This window comes from Tursiops truncatus, chromosome 11 (genome assembly GCF_011762595.2).
Source record: "Tursiops truncatus isolate mTurTru1 chromosome 11, mTurTru1.mat.Y, whole genome shotgun sequence".
Classification (NCBI taxonomy): Eukaryota; Metazoa; Chordata; class Mammalia; order Artiodactyla; family Delphinidae; genus Tursiops; species Tursiops truncatus.
This window is the reverse complement of record NC_047044.1, coordinates 57,650,281-57,669,734: the sequence shown is the minus strand read 5'-3', so window position 1 is coordinate 57,669,734 and position 19,454 is coordinate 57,650,281. Positions and strand designations below refer to the sequence as shown.

Here is a 19,454-nt window from a genome sequence, read left to right as displayed (position 1 = left end):
AAGCTCCTTTATTTTCAGACCACATTGCGGTACTGGAAGCAGCAGAGCAAACATCACCCTTGTGGCCTGAGAAAGAGTTGCAGTTTCCACCCAGATAATTTCTTCACGAAGAACTATGCACTAGGAAAGATGACTGTGTATATTATTTTAAAATCATAAAACAAGCCAACAGAGGACAGGGGGCTCGGCACCTGTCCATGACCTGGGTCTGACTTTCCCCCTCACGCCTCGTGGTACCCACAGCGAACCCGTCCTACGTGCCCCCACCCCAGTGCCAGCCAGGCGAGTTCGCCTGCTCAAACAGCCGCTGCATCCAGGAACGCTGGAAGTGCGACGGGGACAACGACTGCCTGGACAACAGCGACGAGGCCCCTGCCCTCTGCCGTGAGTCCCTGCTGCACAGCCGGCCCTTGGGCAACAGCTGGAGAGCTGGGGGCCCCTCCCTCCGGCTGACCCCTGACCTCTCCCTCCTCAGATCAGCACACCTGCCCCTCGGACCGGTTCAAGTGCGAGAACAACCGTTGCATCCCCAACCGCTGGCTCTGTGACGGGGACAATGACTGCGGGAACAGCGAAGACGAGTCCAATGCCACTTGCTCAGGTGTGGGAGGGGCGTGACCACACCGGCACCCCTCAGTCACCAGGGCAGGGCAGGCGGGGGAGCCAGGCTTGGGAAGACAGAGGGGCCTCAGGGAGAGACAGGAGCACGGGGCACCCAGGGCAGAGGGGAAGGGAGGACAGGGTTGGCTGGGAGGCCCGTGCTTGCAGGGGACAGAGCACAGCTCTAGGTTGGGGATGACAAGCAAGGCGGATGGATCTTCTCCTTGGAGGACACCAGCGACCCCTCGAGAGACGGGGTGAAGCGTCCGGTGTGAGACCACGTAGGTGATTTTGAATGATGTCTCTAAGAAGAATAGCTTTGAGGTCCTTGGGGAGACTTCCAGAGAGGCAGAGAATAATAGCAAAGCAAGTGAAATTAAAGAGGGGACTCAGCTGTGAGCACTCACGCCTATCCCTGTCCCCAGCTCGCACCTGCCCACCCAACCAGTTCTCCTGTGCCAGTGGCCGCTGCATCCCCATCTCCTGGACGTGCGACCTGGATGACGATTGTGGGGACCGCTCCGATGAGTCAGCCTCGTGTGGTGAGCAAGACAGCAGGAAGGCCAGGCTGGCACGGGGAGGGAGGGCCCACGAGAGCGTGCCCTGGGGCGGGGGTGCTGGAGAGTCCCTGCACCTTAGTACCTGGGTGGCCTTGGGCAAGTTGCTCGACCTCCGTGGGCCCCTGTGAGTTTCATCTGCAGAGTGGGGATAATACTGGCATCCACGTCACAGCACTGGTGTAGGGGTTCAGTGAGATCATGCGCGGAGAGCACTCGGCGCATGGCCTGCGTTTGGTAATTAATTGCTTAAAAAAAAGGATGCTTAGAGGGGTAGGAGTGAATGGGCAGAGTTCCAGGCCAAGGCACCTCCACTTAGCCTTCACTCCCCCATCTGGCTGGGCTGAGGGCTGCCGGTTATGGGAAGGACCCAGCGCCCACCTGCTTGGTGCTATGATGCTAAATAATCTTGAGGACCCTACTCAGCTACTCTTTCTCCCTGACAGCCTATCCCACCTGCTTCCCCCTGACTCAGTTTACCTGCAACAACGGCAGATGCATCAACATCAACTGGAGATGTGACAATGGTAAGAGCTTGTTTCCCTTCACCTGCCCTGATTCCTAGGAAAGCTAGAAGCCACAGCCAGGACCTGGGTGGCAGGTGAAGGGGTTTTAGAATCAAGCCGGGGCCTTCCTCCAGTTCACAGAAGTCCCCCTGGGTTGTCCAGGAGAAATAAGGACAAGCTAGAAACACTGTGGGGGAACCAAGATGGACCCAGGGGATACCCCGCCCATCACCTGTCAGTGCCATTCCTCCCCGGGCAGGGCCTGAGCTGCCCATCCTCTGGCAGAGGCTCAGGGGCCAGGGAGAGATGAGCAAGGAGAGCCCATGCCCAATGCCATTCTCCCTGCAAACCCCGTCTCCTGGGGTCCCTCCAGGCTCTGGCTCCAGACTCGGGAGCCCACCTGGCAGTCAACCCTGGACCAGGTGATGTCAGCCGTGGGGGCCAGTGGACTGTTGTCTCTGTGCTGTCTTGGGGCTCTGGTCGTGTCTGGTGTGGTGTTGTGACGTGTTGCAGCAGTGGCTCGAGCCCTGGCTAATGTGTGTGAGGATGTATTGGGTCAGCCCCATGTTGCCCCTCATCTTTGCCGTGTCTCGTGTGCCAATGGTTGCCTTGGCGGTTTCTGTGTTTCAGAGAAGGATTGTGGGGACGGCTCTGATGAAAAGACCTGTCCTGAGCCTGCCGGTCAGTGCATAGAAGCACATGCACCATCTCCCCTAGAGCCCCAGCTGGCCTTGGGCCTCCTCCCAGGAGCCCCATGCAGCTCCCCACCCCAGGGCTCCTAGGATGTGAAGGAAAAGCAAGGAGAGAAAAGAGAGAGGAAGTGACAGAGGGAGAAAGAAAACAGTGAAAGGGAAAACAGAGAGGGCAGAAGGAGCCTTTCACAGGAGAGATGACAGAGAGGCGGGGACAAGAAGACCAAGACATGGGGGAAGGAGAGCGTCAGCGATGCAGAGGCAGCTGGAGAAGAGGCAGGAACACAACCCAAGGGGGACGGCCAAACCTGTCTTCTCGGGCGTCTTGAAAATGTGAAGGGAAGTCTGGTGCCCCCACTCTCCACGAGGCCCAGAATGCAGGACGTTGGCTCAGTCACCCTCAGATGCCTTCAGGCGGGGGCCGCCCCCAGCCTTCCCAGCTTCAGGCGGTGCCCCTCATGAGCCGGGAGCCCAGGGCTTGGGGCTGGTGATGCCCACGCTCAGGGCGGGGCCTGATGAACACCTTCCCTCCCCAGCAGAGAGGCCTCACCTATACTCCGCCCACCTTTGTCCCGCCAGAGCCAGAGAAATCCCTGCCTTTCCCCCAAAGCAAGCGGACCCCTGTTCTCACACCCTGCTGAAAGGGGAGAGGAATGAGTCCCAGCCCCAGCCCCAGCCTTCCGAGACTCAGGGAAGGGCCCTTCTGGAGCCCACCCTGCCTCTCTCCCTGCCCCCGTCACGTGGGCCATGGTGCATGGTGCAGTCTATGCAGTTTCTGTGTCTTTTCTGTTTTTTATTTTCTCAGTGGGACGGATGGGGTGGCTCGAGGGTGGGAACGGGGAGGCGGGAGCGGGGGCCCCATGCTGGGGTCATAGAGAAGGCCACTTGCTGACCCCCTGCTCTCCTCTTCCCTTCTTGCCTCCCCCCAGACAACGACTGTGGGGACAACAGTGACGAGGCCGGCTGCAGCCACTCCTGCTCTAGCACCCAGTTCAAGTGCAACAGCGGGCGCTGCATCCCTGAGCACTGGACCTGCGACGGGGACAACGACTGCGGGGACTACAGCGACGAGACCCACGCCAACTGCACCAACCAGGGTGGGCACCTAGGGACCAGTGGGGTGGGGACCAGACCATTCCACCATCCGTCCACCCTCCCCACTGCGTGTTTCCACCATCGGGGAGCCAGAGATAACCCAGACGTGGCTCTTACCCTTCAGCAGTTTCCAGTCCTGTGGGAGAGGGAGGTTGTCGACAAATCATTGTCACACACTGTTAAGATCTCAGGCTTTGCAGTGGGGTGGCCTTGGGTTTGAGCACCATCTCCGCAGCTTACTATCTGGGTGGCCTCGAGCAAGTTATTTAATCTCCGTGGGCCCCTGTGAGTTTCATCTGCAAGGTGGGGATGATGATAGCACGGGCATCATCGTGTTGATGTGAGGCTTCAGTGAGATGGCACGCGGAAGGCACACAGCTCGTTTTTGGTAGCTGGTAGCATGAAAAAGGGATGCTCAGAGGGGTAGGGGTGAATGAGCACAGTGGGGACCAAAGGAGAGAAGGGTTGGTTCTGTGGGGTCCCCAGTGCCGAGGCCTCCAGGACCTAGCGTCTGTGGGATCCCCCGTGGAGGCGGGGGTTACTGGAAGGCACAGACCTCCTCAAGGGGTGTTGGTTTCTCATCCCTGGCCGATGGTTACCATGGAAGAATGCAGACCCGAGATTGCCCTGACCTCAAGAGAAGTCAGAAATGCAGATTTATATGTGAAATCTACCCATTTTAAAGCACTGGTATATTCGTTTCCTAGAGCTGCTGTAACAAAGTACCACAAACTAAGTAGCTTAAACAACAGAAATGTGTTGTCTCACAGTTCTGGAGGCTAGAAGTCCAAGACCCAAATGTTGGCAGGGTTGGTGCCTTCTAAGGGTTATGGAGGGGAGTCTATTCCAGGCTCCTCTCCTAGCTTCTGGCGTTCGACGGCAATCGGCGTTCCTCGGCTTTTGCGTGCTTCACCCCGATCCCTGCCTCCATCTTTCATGGCGTTCTCGCTGGGTGCGTGTCTGTCTCTGTGTCCAGGTTCCCTCTTTATATGAGGACGCAGTCATATTGGATTAGGGCCCACCCTAATGACCTCATCTTAAGTTGATCGTCCGCAAAGGAAGACCTATTTCCGAATAAGGTCATGTTCACAGGTACTGAGTTAGGACTTCAGCATCTTTTTAGGGAGAGCAAATCCACCCATACAACTGGAAATTGATTTGAAAAGTTTTAAAAACATGGCAGACCAAAATCTCTCTGTAGGCCTCATCTGGCCCCTGGACCACCAGTTTACAACCTCTGCCTTGTAGAATTAAGGTGCGCATAGTGGGGACAGTACTGAAAGCACTGAGTACCCACTGCAGGCCCAGCACTAAGAGGCAGGATGGGGAGGGTCTCCCGAGGCCCAGGAAACAGTCACTGAGCCTCGAGGGCCGTCTCTGAGAAGGGTCGGGTGAGTGGGACGGGTAATAGTGCCTTGGGATTCTGAGAAGAGGACCCCTGGAGCCCCGTGATGTGGTGAGGTGGGAAGAGCTCTCTGCCCCTCACAAGCTGGGCGAACTCGGACAAGTTGCTTCCTCTGAGCCTTGGCTTCCTCCTCTGTGAAGTGAGAGGAGATGTGCGGGGGCCTGGCCCGTGGGAGCAGGGATGTCATGATTGGTAGTTAACCATTGTTAACTATGGTTGTGAGCTGGAATGGTCTGGGACCATTCCGGCGGAGGTGGGATTTAAACTGGGCCCCGAAGAGGGATTAGGCTGTGGGTAAATGGACAAGAGAGAGGGTCTTTTTTTTTTTTTTTTTTTTTTTTATTGGAGTATAGTTGATTTACAATGTTGTGTTAGTTTCAGGTGTACAGCAAAGTGAATCTGCTATACATATACATAGATCCACTCTTTTTTAGATTCTTTTCCCATATAGGCCATTACAGAGTATTGATTAGAGTTCCCTGTACTATATAGTAGGTTCTTATTAGTCATCTATTTTACATATAGTAGTGTGTAGGTGTCAATCCCAGTCTTCCATTTTATCCTTCCCCCGCTTACCCCCGGTAACTAGAGGAAGGGTCTTTAGATGGAGGGTGGGAGTGGCCTGGAGCACCCAGCAGTAAGACTTCGAAGGTGAAACTGAGTACTGCTGCAGGGGCCAGTGGGGCTGGGTGGGGCCCCTCAGACTAGAGGGGACAGCAGGGAATGAGGCAGTGCCTGGAGGGGGCAGATTACAACAGCAGGTGAAAGCAGGTCAGGCACTGGGGACCTTCGAAGGATCTCAAAGCTGGAAGGTGATAAGATGTAGGAAATGCTTTCAGAAGACAATCCTGGAAGGGCATTAGATTGGAAAGAGGTTCAGGGGCCCTGAGGAAGGAAACTCGGCTCAGAGGTTGCTGCTGAAGTCCAGGCATGAGACGAGCGCGTCGACCGTGCTCCTGGTGGGGCAGGTAGGGGGAGCGGGAGCGTAAGGTGAGGCTCGTGCACAGTCACCTGTGCCTCGGGTGCTGCTTCCGCTCCTTCCCCAGACTCCTGAGTCAGATCTCACCGGAGCAGCCAGTGTGATCCTACAGAACATGTCAGATCTCTCCCCGGCCCTGCCCTCAAGCCTGCACTGGCTCCCTGTACACTTTGAATTCCTGCTGAGCCCCGCTCCATGGCCTGCAGGGCTCCCCCAACCTATCTGACCTGGATTCCTGCCACTCATCTCCTCCTTCACTCTACTCCAACTGTGCAGCCTTAAATATGCCCTGGGCATTTTTCCAATATGCCCTGCAGGGTCCTACCTCAGAGACTTTGCACTAGCTGTTCCCTCTTCCCGGAATGCAACTCCAGGTAATCTCATGGCTCACGTCATTCAGGCCTCGGCTCAAACATCTCCTGCTTAAGGGCCTTTCCTGACTGTCTTGTCTCAAGTAGCATCCCATCCTCCCTGACCTTGACCTGGCTTTGTCTGCATAGCCTTGATCACTACCTGCAGTTCCATTCTGGATTTTTGTGTCATGTCTTCACTGTTTCTCTTTCCTGCTAGGACTTCAGCTCCACGAGCGTAAGGACTTTGTCTTGTTCGTGCTGGCACCTGAAACAGTGCCTGGCACACAGTAGTTGCTCAATAAGTGTTTGTGAAGTGAATGAATGAAACGGAGGCTAGGCTAAGGTGGGGGCATTTGAGCTCTGGCTTATTAGCAAATTGCTTATCCAGTCAAGCTCTCGTGTGTAAAATAGGGAGATTAGACGAGATGATTTCTGAGTCCTGGAAGGTGTAATAGCCCTGACTCTGAGTTAGCGCTTTCGAGGGGTGTCAGCAGGACTCAGAGAACTCTCCATCCCTGCCTCAGCTCATAGCCCCAGGCTGGGTGTAGCAGGAGGGGGTTGAGAAGGTAGAGATGGGAACAGCTGACCTGGAGCCCTCAACCCCCCCGTGCCCTCCACCTGTCCCCCTGCAGCCACAAGGCCTCCTGGCGGCTGCCACAATGATGAGTTCCAGTGCCGGCTGGATGGTCTGTGCATCCCCCTGCGGTGGCGCTGCGATGGGGACACTGACTGCATGGACTCCAGTGACGAGAAGAGCTGTGAGGGAGTGACCCACGTCTGTGACCCCAATGTCAAGTTTGGCTGCAAAGACTCTGGTAAAAAGGACTGAAGGGAAACAACGTGGACAGGAGGAGACCCTGTTGAGAGCAGAGCAGTGGCAAGGGAGACAGCACTGTACTGTGAGGAGTGGGGTGGGGACACTGTGAGGCAAAAGGCTGCACAGAAGAAGCTTGTGATTGATGCAGGGGGGAAGGTATGCAGGGGCCAGGGCCTGCCCTAAGGGCCCTGGGAACCAAAACCCGCACCAGTGTTGAGCTTCAACACCTCCTACAGATTCCTACCTTCTTTGTTGCCCATGTGAATTTGACAGAAAAAGCCTCAAGGTTCCTAGTGGACCCCAAAGCCTTGTAGTCGTGACCCTGTGAGAGAAGCCCACTGGGTCTGGGAAGAAGGGCACAGAGAGCCCTGCTGCCCAGGCCCGGCCCCTCATGCTCTACCCATCCCCCAGCGCGGTGTATCAGCAAAGCATGGGTGTGTGATGGCGACAGCGACTGTGAGGATAACTCGGATGAGGAGAACTGTGAGTCCCTGGCCTGCAGGCCACCCTCACACCCCTGTGCCAACAACACCTCGGTCTGCCTGCCCCCTGACAAGCTGTGTGATGGCAACGACGACTGTGGAGATGGCTCGGATGAGGGAGAGCTCTGCGGTGAGGCCTGGGCCTATGAGAGGCCCCAGCAGAGGAGTGGGCAGGGGGGCTGGATAAGGAGTCTGGGCCAGGCCAGGGCAGTGGAACAGGACGAGCTCCGTGGGGAGAGGGCTCAGACTGGAAAAGGGCAGCTGTGGCAGCTGGGCAAGTAGTACCCAGAGCAATGAACAAAAACCCGTGTCGATTCAGGACTCACTTTGCCAAGAGGCTGTGCTAAGCGTCACACTGTTATAGCATTTAGTCCATAAAGGAGCCCTGTGAGGCAGATACGATCCTCACCTGCATCTTACAGATGAGAAGACTGAGGCTCAGAGAGGTTAAATAACTGGCCCAAGGTCACACCGCTCGTGAAGTGCTGTGGAGACAGTGCAGCGCAGCCCCACCCCGCAGGCGCAGCCCACTCAGCCACGGCTCCTGCTGCAGAGCAGTGCAGAGCGGCCTTATCTCCTCTGAGCCAAGCAGAGTCAGGTTCTCGGAGGAGAAGAGTAGGAGATAAGGACTGGCCCTGAGAACTGCTGACGGGTCATCCTTCAGGGCTGGCAGGTCCCAGGGCGTGTCAGAGGACCCAGACCAGGACACTCCCTACCACAACCCCCCAAAATCACACCTACATCAGGAGAGAGAGAGAGGAAAGGGGACCCTCCCAGAAAGAGGCGAAAGGCTGGGGCCCCCACGGTGGGCTCAAGACGGGGCAGGGAAATAGAGGCCAGAGAGAGATGCAGCCACAGTGGAGGGGTGCTCCTCAGGGGAAGGAGAGGGTTGGTCCTACGTGGTGGGCGCCAGGGTCCTGCCTCCTTCCAGATCCTGACCCTGGTCCTGTCCCTCGCTCCGCACCCCGCAGACCAGTGCTCTCTGAATAACGGTGGCTGCAGCCACAACTGCTCGGTGGCACCTGGCGAAGGCATAGTGTGCTCGTGCCCTCTGGGCATGGAGCTGGGCCCTGACAACCACACGTGCCAGATCCAGAGCTACTGCGCCAAGCACCTCAAGTGCAGCCAGAAGTGCGACCAGAACAAGTTCAGTGTGAAGTGCTCCTGCTACGAGGGCTGGGTGCTGGAGCCGGACGGCGAGAGCTGCCGCAGCCTGGGTGAGACGCGGGTCGGGGTGGCCGGGCAGCTGGGCAGGCCGGGCAGGCCCCTGAGCTGCAGTAGGCTGGACTCGGGCGGCCGAATGCCAGAGGCTGAGGTTTCCATCCAGGCCCGGTGCCAGGGCCCATGGAGAGAGACCCTGCCTGCCCCTGGACAGGGTGGCTCGGAGGCAACAGGCCCCTTGTGACCCTATCACACTCCTCCCCAGACCCTTTCAAGCCGTTTATCATCTTCTCCAACCGCCATGAGATCCGGCGCATCGACCTTCACAAAGGGGACTACAGCGTCCTGGTGCCCGGCCTGCGCAACACCATCGCCCTGGACTTCCACCTCAGCCAGAGCGCCCTCTACTGGACCGACGTGGTGGAGGACAAGATCTACCGCGGGAAGCTGCTGGACAACGGAGGTGACCACCGCCTGCCCAGGACCGACGCAAGGCCCAGTGCACCCAGACCGGGCCCTTGGGCACTCAGAACCATGGGACCAGATGCAGGCTGCCAGGAGCAGAGGCCCTTAGCTCCCCTGTCCCCCACACTCTTGTTAATTGGGTTAGATTTTGCTGTGGGTCTCAGTGCCTGACGCCCCGTAATTATTGTCAGCAGAGCTGCCAGACTGATAATTAACAAAATGATCAGCCTTTCTTTGAAACGGCCAGAATTGCAGGCTTGCAAGAAAAAAGGCATTTAGGGGTGGGGTACCTGAACCCTGCCTGCTGTCCCAAGGCGGCCTGACCCATCACAGATTTCCTGCACTGATAATACACATTCCTGGGACTTCCCTGGCAGTCCAGTGGTTAAGCCTCCACGCTTCCACTGCAGGGGGCACAGGTTTGATCCCTGGTCGGGGAACTAAGATCCCGCATGCCCCTCGGCGCGGCCAAAACAAAAAACCAAAAAAACCCACATTCCTGAGCCCCTGCTACACACACCGGGCCCAGGGGAGACAGCAGGGAGCAAACGGGCCAAAATGTCTGCCCTCATGGAGCTTACACACCAGTGGGAACGTCAGATATAAACACAGCAAATGAGTACAACACGGACTGTGACAGAGCGGGTAGCACTGTGGATAAAAAGAAAGGAGGCAAGGTGGGTAGGGAGAATGGGGGTGGCATTTGAATAGGATGGTCAAGGAAGGCCCCCTGAGAAGCTGACGTCTGAGCAAAGACTTAAAAGAAGCACAGTTTACTAGAGGAGTTGGTATTGTTTGTCATAGAGAAACCCTGGAACCATCTCAAATATCCATCAACAAGAGAATGGCCTAGTAGACTGTGAAAATGTCCACACTATGTAATGGTTTCTAAATTAATGACATATATATACATATATATGTACACACATATATGTATATAAAACCATTGAAAAACCTCTAGAAAGTTCTGTCTGCCTCATATTGGGTCTAGGTCTGTTCCCCAAAGCCCTCACCCTCTGCTCTGACCTCCTACCAGGGATTAGCCCTTCAGAGAGTTGCAGGCAGAAGGTAGCTGCCACTTCCCCTTCTCCAGGGTTCTAGAAGCCAGGCTTCTACTTGACCTCCTGGGGCAGGGGGCCCGGGTGAGGAGAGCGGGGGCTCTGGGAACCCCAGTCAAATCTGGAGCACACCAGAGGTGTTTGCGGAGGTGTCAGGGTTGAGGGTGGGCCATCCAGGGTTCCTAGGATATCGTGAATTCACCCCACCCCAGGCGATTCTAACCTCCTGCAACCTCTCTTCTCCAGCCCTGACCAGTTTCGAGGTGGTGATTCAGTACGGCCTAGCCACACCCGAGGGCCTGGCTGTAGACTGGATTGCAGGCAACATCTACTGGGTGGAGAGTAACCTGGACCAGATTGAGGTGGCCAAGCTGGATGGGACCCTGAGGACCACGCTGCTGGCCGGTGACATTGAGCACCCAAGGGCGATTGCACTGGATCCCCGGGATGGGTGAGGACCCCGCCCAGCCCTGTTCTGGCCTCGTGACCCCCCTGAAGCCTCGTTCGGCCGGGCCGGGCCAGGCGTAGCTGCCTCCTCAATGCTATTTGCTCCCTCCGGCCTTCACCAAGGATCCTAGCAGAGCCCCTTCCCCGGGCCTCGACCTTGGCCATCCTGACCCCCTCCCCGCTCCTCAGGATCTTGTTTTGGACGGACTGGGATGCCAGCCTGCCCCGCATCGAGGCAGCCTCCATGAGTGGGGCCGGGCGCCGTACCATCCACCGGGAGACGGGCTCTGGGGGCTGGCCCAACGGGCTCACCGTGGACTACCTGGAGAAGCGCATCCTCTGGATCGACGCCAGGTCGGCACCAGCGCCTCGTCCCGGAGGCCTCCATCCTCCCCTCCTCCTCAGGGACAGGGTGGAGCCAAGGGTCCCGGGACCTGGCAGCCATGAGGGTGGTGAGAAGGCCCGGGGGAGCTGGAGGCAGAGCCACACGGCCAAGGGCCCAGGAGGAGGACTGAGTGAGAGGAGAGTCTGGGCTGGGGAAGAGGTGCAGACGGAAGAGGGTAGAGGCAGGGCTGCCCCCCGCACGGGAGTGCCCGCCGAGGGCCGAAGTGCAACGCCATCCTCACTCACACGTCTGTGTGCTCTCCTAGGGGCTCTGTCTGCCCAGGGAGAGGGGAGACTTTTTCTAGGTGGTGTCCCCAAAGGGGGTCCCTTTTTCTAGTCTTCACCACAGCCCTGTGTGCTAACAGCAGCCCTGGGGAGAAGCAAGCTGAAAGACCTGGGTCAGGGGAATTGGGGTCAGAGCTGGGATCCCAGACCTCGAGCCACGTGGTTCCTGCTCCACAGGGTGCCGTGGGCTGGGGCATGGAGGGTGGGAGCCCCAGGCCACGTGCCCCGAGGTCTGAGGTCCCCACCCGGCTCCTCACTCTGCCCCGACCACGCTCTCAGGTCAGACGCCATTTACTCAGCCCGTTACGACGGCTCCGGTCACATGGAGGTGCTTCGGGGACACGAGTTCCTGTCGCACCCGTTTGCAGTGACACTGTACGGTGGCGAGGTGTACTGGACGGACTGGCGGACAAACACGCTGGCCAAGGCCAACAAGTGGACCGGCCACAATGTCACCGTGGTACAGAGGACCAATACCCAGCCCTTCGACCTGCAGGTGTATCACCCCTCCCGGCAGCCCATGGGTAAGGGACCAGAAAGGAGCCAGCAGCCTCTGTAGAAGCTTCCAGGAGAGGAGGGGTCTGTGCTGGGGCGGTGGGGGTGAGCCAGCCTGCTGACAGAGGCGGGTCTGGCAGCAGCGATGCTGGGACAGGAAGGGGAGTGGAGAGGGTGAAGGCCAGGTGAGCAGGGCCGGTTGCGTCACTGGGTGCTCTTGCTTTCCCCTGCCCTCCCAGCTCCCAACCCCTGTGAGGCCAATGGGGGCCGGGGCCCCTGCTCCCACCTGTGCCTCATCAACTACAACCGGACGGTTTCCTGCGCCTGCCCGCACCTCATGAAGCTCCACAAGGACAACACCACCTGCTATGGTAGGAGGCCCCCCCTCCAGAGCTGGGGTAAACCAAGGCTGAAGGGGAAAGGGTCGGGTACCCAAGCTCCAGGTTCTAAGTGAAGGTCGGCAGTCTCAGCTGGGAGGATCCTGAACGGAGAGGCTCCAGAGGCAGCTGCTGGAGGAAGAGGCTGGCACTCCGGCAGGAGGGTTATGCCCAGCAGGGTCTCCCCGATAGCCGAGGGCCAGCAGCAAACAGAAGGAGCCAGGAGAATCCGGGGGGTGGGAAGCGTGGAGGCAGGGGGCCGCCGTCAGTGACCTGCCCCGTGCCCACAGAGTTTAAGAAGTTCCTGCTGTACGCACGTCAGATGGAGATCCGGGGCGTGGACCTGGACGCCCCCTACTACAACTACATCATCTCCTTCACGGTGCCTGATATCGACAACGTCACGGTGCTGGACTACGACGCCCGAGAGCAACGCGTTTACTGGTCCGACGTGCGGACCCAGGCCATCAAGCGGGCCTTCATCAACGGCACAGGCGTGGAGACGGTTGTCTCTGCAGGTTCTGTCCTGGCCCTGGGACCCCTACTGGGCATGGGTACCCCCCAACCCCGCCCTCGCTCCCAACCCTTGTCCCAGCCCCACTCCCTGGTCCCCTTGGTCCTGATGTTCCTTCTCCAAATTCTTTTCCCTCTCTGGCTCCAGTCCTGGTTTCGTGATCCCTGTTCCCCCAGAAACCAGTCTGGCCCCTCCCCGCGAGCCTCCTGACCTGTGTCCTGAAAACACCCAATCACAACTCCCCACTGTGTCCGCAGACTTGCCAAATGCCCATGGGCTGGCTGTCGACTGGGTGTCCCGAAACCTGTTCTGGACAAGCTACGACACCAACAAGAAGCAGATCAACGTGGCTCGGCTGGACGGCTCCTTCAAGAATGCGGTGGTTCAGGGCTTGGAGCAGCCCCACGGCCTGGTTGTCCACCCGCTGCGTGGGTAGGTCCAGGGCCCAGGGTTGAGGAGCATGGGGTGTGGGGTGGGGGAAAAGAGGACTCTGACCCTCCCCTCCTGGCGCCCCCAGGAAGCTCTACTGGACGGACGGTGACAACATCAGCATGGCCAACATGGACGGCAGCAACCGCACCCTGCTCTTCAGTGGCCAGAGGGGCCCAGTGGGTACGAGCTCACCCTGCTGCCCTGCAGCCCTGCCTCCCCTAATTCCTCCACCAGGAGATGCTCTCAGGGTTCTCCCCAGTTGTCGCTCCATCTCCCCAAACTTCTGGCTTAGTACTTGCCCTCACCACCCTCCTCCCAAAACCACACACATACTCTGTACCTCACTCTGTATCCCCAGACATGAGAGGCCCAGCTGGGTCAGGCTCCTGGATTCCGGCCCTGGTGCCGTGCTCTCTGGCAGTGACACCCCCCTCCTCTTCCAGGCCTGGCTATCGACTTCCCTGAAAGCAAACTCTACTGGATCAGCTCCAAGAACCATACCATCAACCGCTGCAACCTGGACGGGAGTGGGCTAGAGGTCATCGACGCCATGCGGAACCAGTTGGGCAAGGCCACCGCCCTGGCCATCATGGGTGAGGGCCACTGGGTGGGAGCAGGGACCAGAGCAGAGCAGGCGGGCCAGACGGGCCAGGAGACAGGGCTGGCCTGGGGGCGGGGCCTTCCCCAGGGTCTCATCCCCTCCTGCCACCACAGGGGACAAGCTGTGGTGGGCAGATCAGGTGTCAGAGAAGATGGGCACGTGCAACAAGGCCGACGGCTCGGGCTCCGTGGTCCTGCGGAACAGCACCACCCTGGTGATGCACATGAAGGTCTACGATGAGAGCATCCAGCTGGGTGAGGCGGGGGCGAGGGGCAGGGGCAGTGGGATGGGGGTCACAGAGGTCGGGGCTGTGGCCAGGAGGGGCTGCGGGAACCCCTGGGCAAGTAAGCAAATGGGAGTGAAAATGGGTTAGGCTCTGCTCACCACCCAAGGGCCAGGGGCCCTGCAGGACAGAAGACCTGAGAGCTGGGTTGGGTGGTGACCCCCACAGGGTCCAGGGTAAAGAGGTGTGAGCCTGACGCCGCGGTCCCGAGGAGAGCCACTGACCCTTTCTCTCTGCCTCCCACCTGACCCCAGACCACGAGGGCACCAACCCCTGCAGCGTCAACAACGGCGACTGCTCCCAGCTCTGCCTGCCCACGTCGGAGTCCACCCGCTCCTGCATGTGCACAGCTGGCTACAGCCTCCGGAGTGGCCAGCAGGCCTGCGAGGGTCAGTGCCCCTGCCCCTGCTCCCCGCCTTGACCCTGGTCCCCAACCCACCCCGACCCTTCCTACTCTACAGCCCACCTTCCTCTTCTCACCTTGGGGACAGGACCGAGTTCATCGTGTATTGAGTGTTCTCTGGGTTAGATGCTTAGTCAGCGCCCCCTGTGCTGCCTGCCGTGGAGGAAGCCAGGGGGCAGAAGCCCCTGTCCCTGTGCTCTGCAGCCTTAACCAGGAGGGGCGGCCAGTGTGAAGTGGCTCTGACTTCAGTAGGATTTTGGAGAAACAGACATCGGAGGGGGCGCCAGGGCCACTTCACGCCAGATGTGTGCTGGCCGCTGGGTTTTATAGGGCACGAAGGATTTGAGTGTGTGGTTTGAAGAAGGGACGATACGCAAGACAAGGGGTCCAGAGCAATAGGAGGGGGTGTGCAGGGCCCTGGGGTGCCAACCCGCATGGCGCAGGGTGTGGGGAGCTCTGGGTGAGGCTGTGGGGTAGGCGGGGCTCCACGGGTTCTCAGCCAGGAGCACCTGGAAGGTGGTGTTTGGGGCAGATTAACCTGGCGGCAGAGAGCTGGCTGAGTGGGGGAGGGAGAAACCAAGGCAGTCAGACCAGTCAGGGGGCTGTTGGCCTGGGCTAGGGCTTAGCAGCTGGATTGAAGAGAAGGGATGAAGCTCAGAGACGTTTCACAAGAACTTGCCGCCTGATTTACAAGCCTGCCCCAGGACAGCATTTCCCGAAGTGCACTCCTGGGAACCTCCCGCTTTGATGGGATAGATGTTATAGAAAGAAACACTGGGTTGGACAAAGTTTAAGTGTTTTTCTGCTGCACAATTTCTCAGAGCCTTGAATAGGCTCATCTGCACAGAAGTTTTCACGGGGCGACTCTAGTGTTTGCGGTCTCCCCAAACTCGCTCGACCATGAGTCCTTTTTTGCAGGGAGCCTGAGCAACCAGGACCCATTTAGGGGATTCATTTGAGGACAGGCTGTGTGAGGGGATAAAGGCAAGGGAGGATTCTAGGGTGCATGGAGAGTGGCTCCTGGTAAGAAATGGGAAACTGGGAAGGAGACTGGCTCAGGAGCGAGGTGTCAGAGACAGGGGTGTGACACAGACCAGATGGATGAGAACCAAGAGGAAATTAAGGTGGAAACCTAGAGTTGGGTATTGTCCTCCCCAGATTCTCCCTAACACCTTTGGGGATGCAGGGCTGTGTGGATTGAAGTGGGACTGGAGGGCAGAGCGCAGAGAGAAAACCAGGTCTCTGCTGTCCTCTAGTGGGAACTATAGGTCTCACAGGTGGTTCCCCAGAGCTGCATGCTCCCTTGCTCTCTCCCAGCCAGGTGACCTCCCTGCCCAAGCCCCCAGGCTAGAGTATGTGTTGAGGGGGGAGGTGTGATGGCTGGGAGAAGGTATCAAAAGGGTTCGAGGGTGACAGAAGCCAAGCTTAAGGGGTGTCAGCAAAGCCTATGCCCAAAGTGTCCTTGTGTTGCAGGTGTGGGCTCCTTTCTCCTGTACTCTGTGCATGAGGGAATCCGGGGAATCCCCCTGGATCCCAACGACAAGTCAGACGCCCTGGTCCCAGTGTCGGGGACCTCCCTGGCTGTCGGCATCGACTTCCATGCTGGTGAGACATTTGGTGGCAGGAGGGGGTGGGACATGACCTTCCCTTTGGGGTGGTGTGCTCTGGGGCTCCAGGGAGAGGCTGCCTGACCGCAGCTGGAAGGGGCGACGCTTACCACAGCTGCCCCTGCCCCGCTATGTCCGCTTCCAAGTCCCGGGTCCCCCCAGCTCTCGGTCGCCTCTATCCTTACCCCTCGTGATTTTGACCTCCCACCTTCCCCCTACCTTGCTGAGAGTCCCCATGTTGGCTCCTCCACCTCCAGAAAATGACACCATTTACTGGGTGGACATGGGCCTAAGTACCATCAGCCGGGCTAAGCGAGACCAGACGTGGCGTGAGGACGTGGTGACCAATGGCATTGGCCGCGTGGAGGGCATCGCAGTGGACTGGATCGCAGGTGAGTTGCGGAAGGGCTGAGGGGCTGCAGGTGAGGCAGAGGACTGGGGAAGTGGGATCTCAGAAGGAAGGTTCTGAGGAGAAGGGGTAGGCAGGAACAGATGGGGAGAAGCAGGGGTATCAGGGGGCTGGAGGGAACCAGGTACCTCCATCCCCAGCCGACCCCTGAGCTCCCCCTTACTCCCTCCTCAGGCAACATCTACTGGACAGACCAGGGCTTTGACGTCATCGAGGTCGCCAGGCTCAATGGTTCTTTCCGCTACGTGGTCATCTCCCAGGGTCTGGACAAGCCCCGGGCAATCACTGTCCACCCGGAGAAGGGGTGAGGAGCTGGACAGGCTGACTACTCCTGGCTCTGGCCTGGCCTGGTCCCTCTGGCCACAGGCCCCCTCTCCTCCATGTTCTGGGGACTGACCCCCCTCTTCCGCCTCCACCCCAGGTACTTGTTCTGGACCGAGTGGGGCCAGTATCCGCGTATTGAGCGGTCTCGCCTGGACGGCGCTGAGCGAGTGGTGCTGGTTAACGTCAGCATCAGCTGGCCCAACGGCATTTCAGTGGACTATCAGGTTTGGATGCAGGCTTGGCCCTGGGGCCGATGGGATGGACCCCGTACTCTGAGGGGCAGTTCCCCTTACCCTGTGCCCTGCTCCCCACTGAGTCTCATATGATGTGCCCATTGGTGGGTAGATGCGGACCCAAGGAGTCGTGGGGTCCTCTGGCCCAGCGCCCCACCCAGAGTAGGATTCCACCACCCCAGAAATGGCGGAGGGGGTCACTCAGAAGCGGGCACTGGAAGAATGCCGAGAGGTCGGCATGTCGGCATTTCAGGGAGCGGGAAGATGTGGAGGAAGGAGGGGAAAGACGAGAGAGGCAGGAGTGAGTGGGACGTGGGGTCTGGCAGTGAAGCGGGTGCCTCCGGCCTGCAGGATGGGAAGCTATACTGGTGCGACGCCCGGACCGACAAGATCGAGCGGATCGACCTGGAGACGGGCGAGGACCGCGAGGTAGTTCTGTCCAGCAACAACATGGACATGTTCTCGGTGTCCGTGTTTGAGGAGTTCATCTACTGGAGTGACAGGTGGGCCACTGTCCTGGCCTTCCCCTGGGCCATCCGTCCCCTCCCCCCGGCCCCGGATGACATCCTGCTCGTGGTCCTTGCCTTCCCCCAGGACTCACGCCAACGGCTCCATCAAGCGCGGGAGCAAGGACAACGCCACAGACTCCGTGCCCCTGCGAACGGGCATCGGCGTCCAGCTCAAAGACATCAAAGTCTTCAACCGGGACCGACAGAAAGGTGAGGCTGGGGCTCCGGGCTGGGCAGGAGAGGCCGGAGGGCCCCACCTGGGAGCCCAGAGTGAGAAGGGCTGGGAGAGAACTTAGACCCACAGGGCACCCTCTAGGGTCCCACGAGGCTGAGGAGTTGAGCACAGGGGCCTGGAGGGTTGTCTGAACTGGGGATACCGAGGCAGAGCCGGGCGCCAACCAGCGTTTCCACCTCGGCTGAGATGACAGAGGCACCAAGGTGGCCCTGCCCTCTGTAACCTCCGCCTTCCCGGTTTCCCCCCACCCCCAGGCACCAATGTGTGTGCGGTGGCCAACGGCGGGTGCCAGCAGCTGTGCCTGTACCGGGGGGGCGGGCAGCGGGCCTGCGCCTGCGCCCACGGGATGCTGGCTGAAGACGGGGCGTCGTGCCGCGAGTACGCGGGCTACCTGCTCTACTCGGAGCGCACCATCCTCAAGAGCATCCACCTGTCGGATGAGCGCAACCTCAACGCGCCGGTGCAGCCCTTCGAGGACCCTGAGCACATGAAGAACGTCATTGCTCTGGCCTTCGACTACCGAGCGGGCACCTCCCCGGGCACCCCCAACCGCATCTTCTTCAGCGACATCCACTTTGGGAACATCCAGCAGATCAATGACGATGGCTCGGGCAGGACCACCATTGTGGAGAGTGAGCCCAGACTTCCATTCTTCCCAGCAAGTGGAGGCGGGGGAGTGCAGGGAGGGTCAGCACAGACTCAGGATAGAGAAGCCACAGACACCAGCCAGCCCACCCCTGCCCCGGATCGGAATCCCGCCTGCCTCGGTGTCCCTGACATACGGCCACTGAATCACACAGCACCCATTGCAGTTCCTTGAAAGTCTCTCCTCAACTGGAGGCAGAGTTGGCCCCCTCTGGTCCTGGTTCTGCCCCCAGGCTACACAGAATAAGCGGAAACTCTCCCCTGTGTGTCCGCTGCTCACAGAACAGGCTGCAGAGATGGGGCGGGTGTAACCCTAGACACAGGATTTTAGTCACCTGGGCGAGTTTTCTGTGCTCTCTCAGCCTCAGATTGCTCGCCAGTGCACAGAGACAGGATGACCTGAGACGACAGGTGGGAGAGCTTAGCTCGGCGCAGGGCACATTGTGTGAGCTCCATAAAGGGTGGGGGGGGGTTAGAGCTATCATCCTAGGACAGCCTTTCAGCTCTTTGAAAACTGCTATTTTATTCCACTAGTTTTCTCTTCTCCGGGCTGGTTGCTCCTAGGTCCTTTGACTCATTCATTTGTTCATGCATTTATCACTCCTGTCCGTAAAGACCTGCCAGGCGCGGAACTAGGTGCCGGGTATACAGTGGTGATAAAAACAGACCTGTCTTTCAACCTCCTTGGCCCTTGTCTGCCTCACAGAATCCAGTCCCCACATCTGTCTAAAAATGTAGTGTCCAAAGCTGAACTCGATACTCTGTAATCGTAGCTCGATCGGGAGAGACTGGCAGAAGTGTCCCCTCTCTCCGGGCCATTGTTCGGGCTACAATACTTCTATTAACGCAGCTTTCTGGCAACCACATCGCCAGACAGCTTGAAGTCACTGAAACCCCTGAGGCTTTTTCTCTTAACCTAAGTTCTGCTACGTCTCTTTCATCACGCACTTAGTTCTTAACCTGAGCCTAAGATGTCTACCAGACAATTCAGTTCAGGGTCTTTTTAAGTAGGAAGCTCCCCAGTACAGCCCACGTGGGATCTGATTTACTGAAATCCAGTTTGCGCCCAACTTGGTAGAACTTTAGCTCCAGGAAGTGTGA

At 58.7% G+C, this 19,454-nt stretch overlaps 1 protein-coding gene across 2 annotated transcripts in view; it reads left to right on the top strand.

Annotated features, from left to right (window-relative positions):
* Positions 1–19,454, top strand: part of LRP1 (LDL receptor related protein 1) — a 78,574-nt gene that overhangs the window by 34,317 nt on the left and 24,803 nt on the right. For both annotated transcript variants that reach the window (XM_033866425.2, XM_033866426.2), the window contains 26 exons: positions 244–384; positions 476–601; positions 1,026–1,142; positions 1,604–1,684; positions 3,285–3,452; positions 6,820–7,002; positions 7,416–7,616; positions 8,458–8,703; positions 8,913–9,110; positions 10,417–10,621; positions 10,807–10,971; positions 11,566–11,810; positions 12,021–12,152; positions 12,449–12,676; positions 12,930–13,104; positions 13,190–13,284; positions 13,548–13,697; positions 13,819–13,959; positions 14,243–14,377; positions 15,865–15,996; positions 16,256–16,390; positions 16,582–16,711; positions 16,829–16,955; positions 17,316–17,467; positions 17,559–17,683; positions 17,963–18,340. In XM_033866425.2, coding sequence (XP_033722316.1) covers positions 244–384; positions 476–601; positions 1,026–1,142; positions 1,604–1,684; positions 3,285–3,452; positions 6,820–7,002; positions 7,416–7,616; positions 8,458–8,703; positions 8,913–9,110; positions 10,417–10,621; positions 10,807–10,971; positions 11,566–11,810; positions 12,021–12,152; positions 12,449–12,676; positions 12,930–13,104; positions 13,190–13,284; positions 13,548–13,697; positions 13,819–13,959; positions 14,243–14,377; positions 15,865–15,996; positions 16,256–16,390; positions 16,582–16,711; positions 16,829–16,955; positions 17,316–17,467; positions 17,559–17,683; positions 17,963–18,340 — 4,311 coding nt within the window. The remainder of the gene's footprint in view (positions 1–243; positions 385–475; positions 602–1,025; positions 1,143–1,603; positions 1,685–3,284; positions 3,453–6,819; positions 7,003–7,415; positions 7,617–8,457; positions 8,704–8,912; positions 9,111–10,416; positions 10,622–10,806; positions 10,972–11,565; positions 11,811–12,020; positions 12,153–12,448; positions 12,677–12,929; positions 13,105–13,189; positions 13,285–13,547; positions 13,698–13,818; positions 13,960–14,242; positions 14,378–15,864; positions 15,997–16,255; positions 16,391–16,581; positions 16,712–16,828; positions 16,956–17,315; positions 17,468–17,558; positions 17,684–17,962; positions 18,341–19,454) is intronic.